This window comes from Halictus rubicundus, chromosome 1 (genome assembly GCF_050948215.1).
Source record: "Halictus rubicundus isolate RS-2024b chromosome 1, iyHalRubi1_principal, whole genome shotgun sequence".
NCBI classification, from domain to species: domain Eukaryota; kingdom Metazoa; phylum Arthropoda; class Insecta; order Hymenoptera; family Halictidae; genus Halictus; species Halictus rubicundus.
The window spans coordinates 14,090,730-14,106,950 of NC_135149.1; the positions used below are offsets into that span (position 1 = coordinate 14,090,730).

General features: G+C 43.1%; 1 protein-coding gene across 1 annotated transcript in view; it reads left to right on the forward strand.

Moving 5' to 3' along the window:
• Window positions 1-379: 379 nt before the first annotated feature.
• Window positions 380-16,221, forward strand: part of LOC143354483 (uncharacterized) — a 59,888-nt gene continuing 44,046 nt past the window's right edge. The window contains exon 1 of the mRNA XM_076788622.1: window positions 380-2,342. Coding sequence (XP_076644737.1) covers window positions 1,976-2,342 — 367 coding nt within the window. The 5' untranslated portion in view covers window positions 380-1,975. The remainder of the gene's footprint in view (window positions 2,343-16,221) is intronic.

Here is a 16,221-nt window from a genome sequence, read left to right on the forward strand (position 1 = left end):
CTCAGCGTTCGTGGCGGGGGTTAATTTTAATTTCCTAATTTTTCCCACCCCGAGGCGCAGGTAATTTCCTCCCCAGAAGAGAATAGATGTAATTACTTAACGCCTCCGAGCTCCGAGCTCCTCTTATTAAAAGAGGATCGTGCCCTCGAGGGCTGGAGGGGTGGAAGATCTCTCTGGTGGGGGTTGCGCGGAGTGGTGGTAGCACAACAATCGTCGGAGAGACCGATCGCGAAGGAAGGGAAACGTTGTCGAGCTGCTTCCCTGGAAGACGAACAAGGCGCCGTATTGTCTTCGCACGGCGACCGTGGTCAAACGTCGATCCACCGATCCGTATTCTCCGGGTGCGGGTCCGCCGCGACAGAGTAAGATACTCGAAAAAGAAAATTTCCGCGCGGGACACTCGAATCGGGGGTAAGCGAGGAAGAATCGGTAGGACGGATATATTTCTGCTAGGTGAAAATTTCAACGTCGAAGAGACACGGGAAGAGCGTATCCCGCGGCTCGAATTAGAGACTAAGGTCGACGGAGCGGAGAGGGTCCACGGCAGGGGTGATTTCCCGAATGCTGTGGGGTAGGGAGGAGCCATCTTGCGGCCGGTTTCAGGGCAGCCACCAATTGATTCATCCCCACCGTCGCTCCATTACTGGAAGGAAGGGGCGTCGATTCAATTCCAGGGCTAAAAAACCGTCCGCGGGGCGGAGCCTCCTCCGTAATCCGTCCGTTCCGATTGGCCGGGGATCGAGTGGCACCGGTGAACCCACCACCTGCCCGTCCAATCCCCGCCGCCTGGGTGGCGACCTAAACCAGTTTCGGCTCCGCGTGCAGAGGGGAGCCGTTGACTTGACTCTCCGGGCAGATAGTGCTGTGCCGTTGGCTCGTGCCGTAGTGGTCCTAACACTAACAGGACCCTCGCCAGCAAGGAATCCCTGGAATTCGTAGGTTACGTGGCCAAATTTGCCGCATAGACCCGCGTCGGACCGGACCGGATCCCGCGAAACCCGATCACGTCAGCTGATCAGTGTTTTTGTCAGTGACGGTTGCGCAACGCGAGCCACGGCCGCGATCCCGCAATTCGGCCGGGGCCAGTGCTAAGCTTCTCCAGTGTTACACCGGTGATTTTCGTCGACGGACCCGCCGCCGCAGTGACTTTTCTTTTGTTTCGTGACCCGGTGCCGTCGCCGAAGACATTCCGCCGTGAACGCGGCACCCAGAGATCGATATCCAGACTGAACGTGTTCGCGTTCGTGTCGATGACAGTTGACGAAAGATCATCGAAAGTGGCTCGAGCGATACCTCGAAGGGATTGTTATTGTGCGCGGGCTGGGGAACTTTTCAGACTGACTCGCGTCGACCGTGTTCAACCATCCTTTGTTCGGCTCGATGACTCGGATGTCATGTGCTGGCGGAGAGAATTGTCAAAGTTGACGATGCAGAAAAAGGTGTAATCGAGAGAACAGTACCATGACGCAAGCAAAAATTTAAATACATCAAGCTAATTGGAGATTGATCGGTCCGAGCCGGGCGAAGTCTGCAGTCTCACCTTCCGACGGCACCTGAGCCGACTGCTTCCAGCTCGAACTCTCCCCGATCGTACGAACGCATCGATCGCTCGTTTTCCATGAACGACCGACGATCTCAGATGGCCAAGGTCAATGTAACCGGGATCGCTGCACCAAAATCAAAAAGCTGCTCGCGGGTCAGGGCTGCGGGGCTCAGAAAGATGTAAACAAAGAGCACACGACCGGTTCGAATCGCTAGAAACTTTCTTAAAGACTTTCCTACGAGATTTGACTTGCCGGTTCGAACACCTGGACCTGGAAAGACTGTCAGCCCCGAGTGTCGGTCCCGATGAGCACAGAGGATCGATAAATATCGGTGTAGTAGCGTCGATCGGAGACGGACAGGAGTCTTTAAATGCAGAAGAAGTGAAGCCTCTCCTGTGGAGAGACAGCCGGTCATCAAGTTGGTACCCAACATGGTCCTGGAACCTGGTCTGTCCTTCCCACTGCATCCTAGTAGCGGTTCCGCTGGTTCCGGTGGTTCCCTCCTGACGCCGGCCAGGCTGTTCCAGAGGGCGACACCCGTGTTTCCGTTTCATCTGACAGGATGGCCACCGCATCACCCGGTTCTCGGACAGGTTCAAAGTCAGGTTCAGCAGACGATGCAAGCCCAGCATCAGGCGGCCGCAGCTGCTGTCAGGTTCCTCAGTCATCATCATCCTCATCATCCGCATCCGGCACTGGGGAACCACCCCCTGGTGCCGGCGATAACTAGCCACCATCCGGCCGCCCATCATCTTCATCACGGTGCCGATCACGCCGATGAGGATGACGAGAAGAAAGGTAGGTGCTTTTCCAGGTCACTTCACCGTTAACTCTCTCTTTCTCTCTCTCTCTCTCTCTCTCTCTCTCTCTCTCTCTCTCTTCTTATCGGCGCAGCTGTGCCAGTATCACGCCGACTAGGCGACACCCGCGAGGGGTTTGTTTTTGGAATTGAATTCATTCGATTCACCTTGCCCTGGTTGCCGTCCTTCGTGTGCCCTTTCGTTTCATAGAACACATCAGAGTAAGAGACTTGGAAAAGTTGAATGAGCAGAGTAAAAATGAACAGGTGTGTCCGGGAAGCGTGTGCAAATATAACTTCAGTCTATCGATCCCCTGGTGGCATAATAGGCTGTTCATGTTTGCAAAAGCCAATAATTTACTGTTCCTTTAAACTGAAAGGCAATCACGCATTTGTTGCCACATTCTTTCCGAGATATTTTGCATACTTATCGCTCCGCAAACTGCAATTTTAAGGCACGAACGGCTGGCCAACCGTCTGCAGAGTGGACTCCACGCCGTTACTTAATTTACAATGCGAATTAAACTGCGTGTTAATGACAGCACTATTTATGTCGATGCGATTAGACTACGGCTCCGAAATGTTACTGCTGAAAATAAAACGCGTTCGCAATTCGAGATCCACAAGCTTCTGCAACGCACGTGACGAATATTATTATTTACAACATAATTTATTCTACAAGAAGAGATTGTTCCAACGTGAACGATTACGCGATCAAATATTTTACACCTTTAATCACTAACATTACTACCCTTCCTGTATTTTTAATTTTTATGTTGTAATAAACAAATCAGCACGGAGCGAGTGAATTAAAATTTTTCTTGTTGTCGGGTAGGTGGCTTTTCCGCCATACGAAAGCGATGGTTCATTAACGAAAGTATTTCGCAGATTTCAGAAGGTGCATTTTCTAAAACGTCGCTCAGTTTTTTTAGGACATTTCGCCGATTCAATTAACCGGTCCATTAACTTGTATTTCTTCGTACGTTTATTATTTCTGATGCTCCCGATGGAAGATAGGTTCAGTGGTCACGGAGAATCGAAGTAGTCTCGTACCGCGAATGATTCGATTATTTGCCCGTCATCCCGCCGTGGAAACATCAGTAAAAATCCGAACGTATAGTTACCGATAGCTCCGAGATAGTGGATCCGGCGTTGTTTCTTGCTCGGGCAGCCTCTCGTTCGAATGTATTTCCAAGATACGCCCGGAAAATGGTCTGCAGGGAGTGCCGTAACACGGTCAATCATAAGATCGTTCTTGACGAGCCCCTGGGATCGCTTACAGGGTTAGCCCCAATCCGTAACGCCCTTTTTCCACCCTTCCTTCGAGCTGACGGCTTGAAATCACGTTTCGTGTAAGAGATCGAGGGTGGAAATCTGTTTTTTACGTGATCCCATTCATGTCCCTAACGCTTGTTTATGCCTCGCGGGGAGTGCCACTTAACCCGCAACTTTTTTCTTCTTCCTGTTGTTTCGCGGAAACCCCCGCCTCCGATCTAGACCAATTCCTATTTTTATTTTCTTCCTTTTTTTTTTCCACTGTCGAACTTGCTGTACCGTTCGATCTTCATTACACTAGCAGCTTTTGACACTCCGGGACAAGATCGAAGTCGCGTAGGCGAACGTGATTCTATCGATAATAACGCTTGGCACGTTCGTTGATGGAACAATAACCGATGACGCGTGTCCGCTGTCTATTAACCCTCGGACTCCTGCGAGTTCCAGTCCTATGCCGGAGTCAGTTCTGACCCACTCGATATAAGGCGATCTCTCGGGACCGGCTTTCGTCTTATTTCGGATGAAGAAGAGAGGATAGCGATTTTCTTAATTCGGAATGAAAAGCGTCGTTTTATATCGGTGTATTACGTATCGATGGGTCACGAATGACTCCGGCACAGCGTACGGAGGGTTAATACAGATTTCAAACACTTGTAGCAGATACTTCGGTGGCGTTCGCCTGTTAAGTTTCAAACGGGATGGATCTCTGATGAAATAAATTATTCTCAAGTCCACGGACCAACTAACTGTTCAGGATCGAATCGCTGTGCACCCGGAAACAACAAATCGCTGGATGTTTTCCGCCGCTCGAATCCGAGTCGATGTTTCTTCTTAAATCAGCCGGCAATTCTTCTTCCTTTCGCATGGCCGGGCAAACAGCACATATCCGAAACTAATCCAGCGGGGCGAACAGACGGAAAAACGGGGCAGGCTGCCGGCTAAATGAAATCCGCAATTGTTTTCATTACACGCGCGTTTAAAATACTACTCTTCTAATTTCGCTAATGGGCCAACTAGCATAGCCAACCGCACGTAACGCGACCCGCGAGCCGGCAACCTGACTAATGAGTTCCGCGGCTGTTTAACGTAACAGTGTTTAAGATAAACGTGTCACGTCCGACAGACGTGAGAGATCTACCACGGCGGCCGTTTCGCTTCTTTTCCCGCGAACCGCCGCTATTCCCCAGGGACTTTTGACAAGTCCCGCTTTCGGGGTGAGTTCATTTGTCAACCCAAGACCCGAACCCAAGACCGGTCCACCCGAAACGTCTGATTGGTTGCTCAATCAATCTGCCTTCTCCTCGCAGTCGCCGATTCGTTACGAGGTCGTTCGGTTCCAAAAAATATTCAATTGCCTCGACACGAATCCTTCATTGTTATTCTTGCTTGTCGAAGGAGTTTCCGAAAACGTCTTTCCCCTTGCATTCCATGATTCGTTACCGGAGTCATTGAATGCTCGAAAAGTATTTAATCGTTCCGTCCACTGGATCGTGTATGAATGGTATTCTTGTATTGTTATTATTGTCGTGAACGAGCTTCCAAAAATGTCTAACCTTTTGCGTTCATTAATTCTTGCGGAGCCCCGTTGATTTTTAAAAATATATTTCGTTACGTCGTCACTGCATCTTGCGCCAGTAAACTCGATTATTATTATCGCAACACAATGAATATTCAATCGACACTAACGCGAGAATATTTTCAATCATTTTTCAGAGAAATATACAAGTAAAGAACGTAATCGTTTCCTTTATTTTGTTGTTTAGAGAGGGAAGAGTTCTCCCTTGTTTCCTTCAATGTTTCCCGGGAAAATAATTGCCCTAAAACACAATTTGCATATATTACTTTGGAAGAGCGTTTCATTATTTTTCGTAACGTGTCCCCTTTTAATTACATTTCTGTACGGGAAATTTAAGTGGCGCTTCATTGTTTCGGTTCTTCGTTAAGTTTCTGCTTAAAAAATCCCGTTGTTTATTTTTAAATCTCCGGCGGGTCGTACGAAATTTTGGCGAACTTTATAAGGAATTCTTATGCGAACAACATCATCGGTTGCACAACGGTGGACCGTTAATTTCGGTGCCCTGGGCCAACACTGTTCCGGGGGCCTACCCAATTAACCCAAATTAATTCGGGTACAAACATTTTTGTAGAATCCGTTTTTACTTAAATTTTTTAATGTTAATTGTTTTTGTTTTATTGACCGCTTTCGCCACGTTTTACTTTAACCTTTAGAGTTGCTTTATTTTTGAGCCGATGTTTCAGCTGATTGGTTACGCGCGATTTCTCCGTGGATCTACAGCAATGATCTATCCGTGTTAATTAGAACTCAATTCTAACTGACATTTACCCGCGTTTTTAGTGGCATTTTCTGTCCATTTCAATAAATGCTATTTTTATTGAAGCTCTTGCCCACTTCTATGGATCTGATTCGGAATTATGAAAATGTCAGATCCATTTTGATTACACTTCAACCCGCTTTTGATCGATGGACTGATCAAAGCCTTTTGTACAGAGTCGCCTCTTGTCTTCAATACGTTTGCGCCCCTCGACGACGTTGCCAACGACGGTCCGTGAAACGAACTTTCCATTTATTGTTATTTCCAGGCAGATTTCAAGTCGGTAGCAAAAGAAGTATTTCGATCCGATTTTTCAATACGCGGATCAACAATCGGAACAACTGTTAACAAGTACCCGGTAGCTAACGAAGGAAAAGGTATCTGATACGTATTCCGGATTATCAGCCGACTCCTATCGACATTTAATTAGACCCGAGCGTAATTGAAGTCCGTCCATTCATGATCGCTCTCGGTTACGTCGTTGCGGCGCAATTTTATCGATCCAGTCGGTGGCTGCTATCGACTAGTCACGTGAGCTTGTGCATCTTTGCGCAAACAGACTTGGCCAGTCTCCTCTAACTAATTCCAACGAATTGTGCACGTCAAATAATTATCATTTCGCGCTAGTGTCCCGTGCGAACGGACATTTATCCCGACAACATTAATAAATTATTAATCGTTAATTACCATCGTTTTCGACCAAATAAGATATGATATGTTAATATGAATTGCAAATGAACTTTATCCTACCAGCGCGATATTTACACGAATTTAATACGTCGAAGGATTATTTAAATTCGATCATTTTTAATTTATTCAACGCTCGAGTCGCCGAACTTGTTATAATATTCCCATTCACGCTTCATTTTCTCTGCTTTTCGATCGGCAATTAATTTGCGTACACAATGTGAACTGAAATCGTCCCAGAATAAGTAATTATTGCGCAAGAACAGCGCCGTAGAACAACAGTTACTAAAAAAAAAGAAAAAACGCGCGAAACAGAACGTGCGGAAAATCGCACAAATTGTTTCCAGCTTGCCAGTTTACATATTCTCGCGACAAGCCGTCATCCATGACGTGTATCCGGTGTAATTTTCATTAAACCAGATCATTAAGTCCGGCTGTTAATTAAGTCTACCCACTTCTAGACGCCTCGTAGCCCACGCCATCTTGTTCGTCATCGGGAATTAATATTTTCTTACGCACTGGTTCCGATACACCAATCCGTCGCGTTCCGAAAACCTGATCGACCATCCTACAAACGGAAACGATAAAATATACACAAATTCAAAGAAATTCAATATTATACAAATTCGAAGAGAATTCTCGACATTTAAGCGACGATGCAACATTTTCTTTCTTTTTTATAAATCGGTCCGAATGATTGCGGTCGCGAAGAAAATCATGCTGTTAACAGAATTACAATTTTCTTATTAGAACGAGAATGTCATTTCTTTTCGATTCTGGTTTCGCGAAATTCGCGCGGAAGATTTTTTTGATTTTTCAGGAAGATCCGCAAGTTCCGTGCGCGCGAGCTCAATGGAGCGGTTTCGAGTGTTCATTTCAATCGGCCAACAGAATCCAATAATTTTCTGTTTATTAGCGACGCCCTGAGCGCCGGTTAATTACGCTGAATACATTAGCGCTCGGAAGAACAGCGAGGCATTCGTCAGTGACAGGAGCTAATTAATATTCCGGGCCGGGGGAATAAAACACGGAATAAACCGGCCCCGGAAGCGTTCGTTATTGAAACGCGGAGACGGGAAAACCGGCGAAGAAGCGTTCCGTCGCTCGCAGCTTTCGTGCGCGTTTGTTTACGCGAGACTCTTCTCCGATTGCGAAACCGCAATATTCAAATCGGAAATTGAATCATGCTCGATCAGTTTCCGTGTGACATGATTCGAGCGACACATCGATTGCTCTAACAACAGCCGCGTTATTAAATAACATTTCTACGACGTTCACACGAAACCTTTCGGGCACAAAACGTGACTAGTCTGTGTCGTCTTATACATTTTTTTTTATTCTAATTGGACTAGGGGCCTTCATGCGAAATACAAGTTTTTCTCTTTCTAATCTTTTATAATTTCATACTCTTTTAAAAAACTTTTATTTATTTCTTTAATAATTTCGGTAAGCTACTAATAATGCTTATAATGCTTATAATGCTAATAATGCACCTGCTCATTTTTCTATTTGCATTTTGCATTAATTACAAGATATAGGAGATCGTGTAGGCATCTATTTGTTTTCTTAATAATCTCATCGAGTTAAAAATAACGCAGCAGTATTTTTAAATTTTAGGTGCACTTTATAAGAAATTGTCTGCAAAATAAAAATTGTTTGCAGTCGTTGCAAGACACAGGAGTCACATAGATATTTATTTCCTTTTTGAATCATTTTCGTAAATCAAATATACCACAAGGTTTGTTAATATTTTCACTGTTTCGAGCTTTCGAAAATCTACTTATGACAATGTGTTTCTATTAAATTTCACATTTCTCTATTATTTTCAAGAACGATTTTTTTTCCAGAGCGATACCATAAACAGCGATGCTGGTTGAAGATCATTTCTAGTTTTAACTATGTGCTTCAGCGAATGATTTTTTAATTACACTACGAATCTTGATGTCTTCTGCAGAAACGTCTATAAATTTTGAATGTAAAACGAGACGTTTGTATTAATAAACATTAGTGACTGTTCAGATTCGTTTCTTAGTTCAGTTTCTATGAGATGATTTACCAGTAACGGGGATCTGCATAATGACTCGGAATCCAGCAATTGGATCTGGAAACTGAATGAATATTTTTTGTAACATTTCGAGATTTCTAAATGTCAAATTTCTAATGGACTGTACAGTGTTTATTCTATATATGTCCCAAATGCCTAGGCGATAAAAGTCCCAGGACTAATCCCACTACTGTATACCCCTTGAGGGACCGAGAAGCTCGAGAGACCTCGATAGTGTCTCCTAGCCGATATATGTCTCTGGCTAGACCCGTGATTTGGACATATATCGAGTAAACACTGTATTACTATGTAAGCTTGTATATGCTATATAAACCTTATATGGACTAAAGTAACAAATAAATAATAATAATACTATCAACAAGACGACCTTTTCTGAAATTTCGCTAATGTTCATTTCGCATTGTAATATTCGCCCGGGAGAGTAACCAGCTGGTTGTTGATGGCCGCTCGCTGCTAGATACACGATATAATTGTCGTGTTTCCGTTAACGATGACACCTTGACTGCTGGGAAAAGCTAAACTGTCCCCAGCTCCCTTGGAAAGCTAAAGTTGCGTCATAATCGCCACCAAAGCGGCTTGTACAATGCGTGAAACTCTGGTTAGACGCGCACCGCGCACCGTCGCGTCGCGTAGCGTCTCCATTTTCCATTCGCCGGTGGAAATCTGTACGATTAACCTTCTTTAACTTCCCGTCTGCTCGTTGCAAGATGAATACGATCACTCCGAAATGATCTACGACTTTCATCAATTCGATGGGAAAGCTGTCGACCGCGCCATGGGGACTCGTTCATTACACGTGGATCCGTTTACGTGTAGTTATCGTAATAATACCTTTCCACAAAATTGGAAAACAGTAAAAATTAACAGCTTAAATACTTTCGTCTTATTATCAGCTGTCGGACCGTAACGTCGATTCGGGACCGAAGAACTCGAGCACAGATACACCGATGTTCCGTGCTGTCATCGATTCCGGTTTCGAATCGCAATTAGAGAAACAAACCGCTCGGACTGCAATTAGATCTTCCCTCGTTCGCGCGTGTGCGATGGCACGGATTAAATGTGCCGAACTAAAATCAGTCGCACGAAGTTGAAGACGGCACAAAGTGGTCCGATCGCTTCCGCAATGACAAGCAAATTTTTCAGCTGAAACTGGAAACACTGTTATGGTCTCAACATTTCTCTTCTAAACTATCAAGATTAAAATCACTGAAATGTTTCAGTGTTCAGTGAAAATGGCTGCCTAATCGAATAATAAAACGAACAGGTCAACGTTCGTTGGTTAAATTCTCTGTTAAATAAATTTTTCTTTAAGTAGCTTCACTTTGAATTGACAGTGTATCCATTAATAACGAGGAAACCTAAACGCGGCAACAACTTTCTTCCAATGGAAGACCGATGATTGCGATTATAGTTTCGTATCTCGCATCACTTGTGAGACAATGAAACGCTTGGGCCTGTTCAATAAATTTTGACGTTTACGGAAATGTTCGAAACGATAATAAAGCAGATTTAATTGCACCATTTTTCAGACCACGGGACCTGTCAAAATGACCGATTCTAATATTTTTAATTCGCAATTAAAATCATTGCTCACACATAGTTTATATTAAAATTCTCGAAAATTGTTTACATTCTTCAGTGCCGAATCTACGCTGTGTATAGAATAAGTAGTTAAGCAGTAAGAGTAATCGAGCTAATAAGAACATGTTTAATGCACTGGAGATCGGAAGGAGGAATGAACTTATTTCTATGCATACACGAGCTCAGTGTAAGTTCGCAGAGTGTGTACACGGAAATTTGAGTAATGGCAGTGCCTGCGTAAGTAAATCGTACGGCTAAATGGCGCAGGTGAAGATCAAAAGCTAAAGTCGCGCGTAAACAGCATCCGACGTAATCTATTCACCCGATCGTACGCAATCGCAACGGAATATGAGTAACCATCAGTCTCCGGGGCAGTTGAACGGTAACTTGGCCGTTCGTAAAACTTGAAACAGCTCCCCGACAGAAGTCTCTTTTACATAATTGCCCGGATAAGATGGTTCGCGTGTGTACGCTTTACACGATCGTTAAACTTTTTCGCCGTTCGTTGATCGTTAGAGCGGCCGCTGTTAGAGAAGCCGCTGGCCTCTCGCCGTCGGTCGAACGCTTATCTTTCCCGGAGCCCAGCCTCCCTTTAATCGACGCGATCTATCTGCCGATCGTGCGATCCGCGAGTCGGATTTGCCGGAAAACTGCACGTTGCGTTTGGCCCGGAGTCGATTCGCGGGGAAACCGCGCGAATAATGACCGGTTCGCGACAACCGGCCCGGTATCCCGCCAACTGGAAAGATAAGAAGCAGCCATCGCCGATGAAAGGAAGGTGCGCGCGTGGCACGCGGTCAGATTCCGCGCGGCTCTTCTGGAATGCGGATCGCGATCCTTCGACGAGTTGCCATCTTTCATCGATTTATTAATCGCGGGCCGATTTCCACGCGAATTTATCGGTGTCCCGGTCGCTAGAAGCGCGACAACGACAGCGGAACTGGTCAGTCCCATAATTGATGGCATACGCTTTAAGTCGGAATCACCTTTTTCATAAATCGGCCAAATGACTTCACGTTTTCTGTCGAGCTGGATGGATCAGTTCGCTAGAAATTGCGTTCAGTCTGTATTACGAAAAAATAGTTGTTTTTCACAACTGTTTCATTTGGAACGAAAATTTCATAAATGTGTCTTGCAGGTACAGTGATTCCTCTATATATCTCGCCAAGGCCTGGATGATAAATGTCACGGAATCATCTCCACTACCGTGTGGTATACCCCGTGCGGGGTCATGAACCGAGATCTCTAGAACTTCGTTGTCCTTTTCTACGTTCGGCGTGGAGCAAAGAACAGTATCTCTTGGCCGATACATGTCCCTGGCTAGACCGGTGTTTTGGACATATATTGTGTAAACATAGTAATCTATACAGAGCCGTAGTGTTAATTAGATCCTTCGAATGATTCTGCTGCGTCGAAAAGAATTTTCGAAATTTGATTTTTAATAATTAATTTCGAAAGAATTATCGTTGGATTATATTGTTCGGGGTGAGTTCTTGGTTCAAGGCTGCAATTGGTATTTATTAAAAAACTTGTTAATTGACATTTCTATAAATAGTTTCGATAGATTAAAAATAATGTAAACAGCATTAAATGCCGAGGAAGCTTCTGGCTTATCATGTTTTGGAGATATATATATATTATATATATAAGCTATAAATGCATTAATAATCCACAGTCTACTGATTAATAAATTATATCGTTCCTTTTTGCGATTAACCGAGCTCCGTAGTCCATTGGACTCTCTTTTCATTTTATTAAATTTATATGCGAGATCTTCATAATTTGTCTACTATCAACATATCAATAGAATTCTTAATATCTCTGCGATATTACGAAACAGAGATTAAAATTTTCTCCTTGGAATTATAATTTAGAAAGAAATTTTTTCTTAATAATGATCTAACATAATTAACAAGCCGTTATGGAAATTCTGAATGCAAATTAATCTTCCGAATGATTTCGTAATAATACGAACGTAACATTTTGCAAACATGTTGCCATCATTCATTCATTAAAGTCCGTGAAAAAGCATGTAATTTGTGAAGAACTGTGGGAAATATGAGGAACTTTTAATGGCACCGGAGCTTGAGATAGATCATGTGATTTATAGGGGAGGGGTGGGGGAAGGTACCTTGGAAGGTTTTCCAAATTCGTTTCATCAAAGTTCAATTTCTGGGAGGAAATATGGGAAATGTAATTGTGAGGCGATCTGCGAGGTCTCCGGGGTCCCGGGGTCTCACCTAACTCACCGAAAGGGGGTCGTTAATTTGTAATTTTTTTCGACGGTTCAATCGATTCATCTTATCCGTTGCTGTCGGCTCGCCCGACAAATCGGTGGTTTTTTGTCAACCCGCCTAATGCCTGTTCGTTCAGTCTAATCGTAAAATAATGACAGGATGCCGCGATAACGCGGCCGCATCCTAAAGAAGCTAGAATCATTTGGACGCCTCGAAATAAGTCTTCCCGGAACATAGTGTTGCGCGGGTTCTTCTCCCCGTTTGATAATGCAGACATTAAACCCGCAGACAGTCGGAACTAAGTGCATAGTGTGGTTACTAATGCTGGTTACTAATGTACTGAAGAAAGTAAGAAATTCATATTTTTTTTTCATTTTTCCTTTTTTCCTGATCGAATAGGAACGGCTACTTTCGAAATGAAAAATATCTTAGCCAACTCAGGAAACGAATCACTAACGATGGCCTAGATATGCTCATCCGATATGCTCATTTTATAAAATTATTGGGAAGCACATAATCATGAATGGACTGTGGATTTTCGTGCAACATTAAAATGGTTACATTTATTTGTTTTCTCAATATTTTTAATCTGTGGGAATTATTATTAAATTTTATAATAAATAAATTAAAATTGAATGTGAACTGAATTTTGAGTTTATTGTAACTACAATTGTATAATTAGATTTTGCTCTGCATTTGATCCACTCGTTTTTGTCATAAACGCACAAAATTTCCAATCTAATCATATATCCAAGGAACATCAGAAAGTACCGAGATGTAAAATGTAAATTATTTTGTAATATAAGACGTTCGTTCTGACAAGAATCGTTTGATTTATCGCACATTCCAGCGACTAGATATTTACAATTAGAAAGTATTTAGTTTGAGTTGTTTACATAAATCTAATCTCGAATCGTATATTTTCGATTTTGAATTTTAAACTGTTCGGTAAATGTCTTGAAATATTTCTAACAGCTGCTCGTAGCACTTTCCATCACAGTTTTATATCACGTCTTCTCCATAAATCAAACGAATATAGTATAGTTTATCCGTATCTACGAACCATGTTTATTACGTTTGTAAATTATTCTACATTCGATTCCTTTCATCTTCAATTTATTCGGAATAACTTGTTTGCCCTAAGTGAAAGCAAAATCGAAGAGCATCGAAGGATTGCGAAATCAACTTCAATAATTCCGTGTACTTTCTACGATATAAAATAATCGCATTTTAAATCGCGTTGGGTTCTTCGCAATCGCTAAACGAACGAAAGCCTTTACTAGTGATTCTTCAAGTAAATCGTTCCGCTTGCACGATGGATGAAGTATTTACTAGAAATATCATTTACTGAACTTTACTACCTAATATCAGTAAAATATGATACCTAAGAGATTTAGTGTCTGCTTTTAGTCATAACTAATGTTTACGAGCATTTACTTATTTTTATACGCACCATTGACTCGTTGACTGCTGAATAAACACCCCCAAAAATTTTAGCAAACACATCTTAATTTATTAAATACTACGAAAGGCCTACGTCTGAAGGGCTAACAGTGTTTTCTCTCCCAATCCATTCAGTTTCTTCAGATCCCACTAAAAATTCAGTTCACACGACTGTATTATAATCAACATTAATTTTTAAACACAAAATTGTCTCGCCCAATTTTGACCGACGCGTTCAAGAAATAAAAATATGAATGAGTTAGAGTCGAAGAGGGCTAATTAGGTTCACAAGATTAAAAAAAGTAAATAAAATTGATGAAATAGTGTAACATTCATTTTTGAAAATTCTCTCTATTAGCACCGAGTCTAATTATGAAGAAAATTGATTTGAATTGATTTTCGGAAAAAGTAGGGCATTGGTCGAGTACTTTAACAGTAACGTAGAAAACTCGAAGGATGGCCGGTGCAGCTTGTGAACGACTCGATTGATATCCGCATGAGCAAGAAGTCGCGAGCATCATGGAATCGTTTCGAATCGCAGTCGGCCTGGCAGCATCCTCGCGGACAAGTTCCCATTGGAAAATCGTGGATTCCACGTTGCGAGAGTGGAGGTTCTCGACGGCAGAAAAACGTCGGGAAGGAGCTAGAAACAGCGAAGGGGCGAGGGACGTTCCGAAGGGGTCATAGTCGTGTAGAAAAGGGACAAAGAAGACGGGGACGGCTCCGGGTAATAACTTAATTTAAACTAAACTACAGTTTAATAATTCTCGGCCAGGTCGGCCGTAGAAGATGCAGCGGGCAACCAGCAATTTCAGAGCCGTCGTTAACTGCCGGTCGTTAGTCCCTTTTCAAACTTCTTTCTTTCTCTGGCCACCACCTTGAACGGCATCCCTTTCGTCCCTTTCTCTCTCTTTATCCTTCTTTCGTTTCCCTCCAGCTTCCATCTACCTTCTCCAATCTCTCTCTCTCTCTCTCTGTCTCTCTATCTCTTCTCTGTATTTCTATCTCTCCCTCGATCGCTGTTCTCTCTGATCTCTTCTTCTTGTTCATGGCGTATCGCCAGCGCCCAGCCACGGCGTTACTACTACTAACGCTAACGCCGCCGCTCGGTCACGAGCTAATTTTCGAGCGCGGTTTGCGTGCCACGCCGTGAATCTCGCCACGGGCCCCCAGAAACGCTCTCTCGCACCGCGACCGACAAATTGAATCGTCCTCGGCCTTCGCCCGGCGAGGATTCCTCGCGAAACCAGACCGCGTTTCCAGGTTCGCCTCGGAACTGGTAGTCCCGCTTCACTCTCGACTTCGCACCATGGGCTTCGAACATGCAGGTGTTAGGAACAGTTCTGTCTTTTCCGTCTCTTATAAATTCAACGTCGTTTAAACTTTCTACAAAGAAGACAATTTATTATTATTAGACTGACGGTTTTATGCATTTCTGACAAAAATGGGCGAGCACGATTTAAAGCAGCGGACATATTAAAAAGATTGAAGGGCATCAGCGTATTTGTTTTAGCTGACTAAAATAATTAAAAGAAGAAAGAAATCTTTATTTCGCTCCTGTGTCTTGCAATCAATGCAAATATTTTTTATTTTGCATAAAGGTCCGCGGTCTAATTATTATATTAGGGGTACCCGTAAGCAATTTTTACAGATTGATTAAACATTACCACCGTTTTCGTTACCAAGTTGATCAACATTTGCTGTGCTTACTGTGAAGTTGTAATTAATTAATCTACACGAAATTTTAAGTGAAATAAGATTCCAGAAAGAAAGATGAATTTCTTAAATATTCTTTGAACAAATAATTATTTCTGAAATCTTCTCATATCACTGCATTCCTTGATCGAGAACACAGAAATTTCAGAAAAAAATTGTTGTCCTCTAGTTCCCGAGGTATTAGCAAAAATAGGGTTTTCATCCCCAACTTTGAGGGCTGAGAAAAAGAAATATTTTTCAACAAAATCCCGTATAAATTTCATTAAAATCGGCGTGTCACACTCGGGCAACGTCCCGTGTGTCATTTTCATGATCAAAAGCTCTGCCGTACCCATCGGTTTACCAACAACAATTCCCATGAATAACTTCTCTTTCAATTTCGTGCGCAATAATTCCAATTAATATTAATATTATGTTGTGTTAATGATACATCTGCATTCGAAATGAACCATCTCATTCGTCTCGCTGAACATCGAACGTCGACTAGAAGTTAGGCGAAGGAGAGCATCAATTAAGCAGTTTGAGTTACAGTGACGCGTGG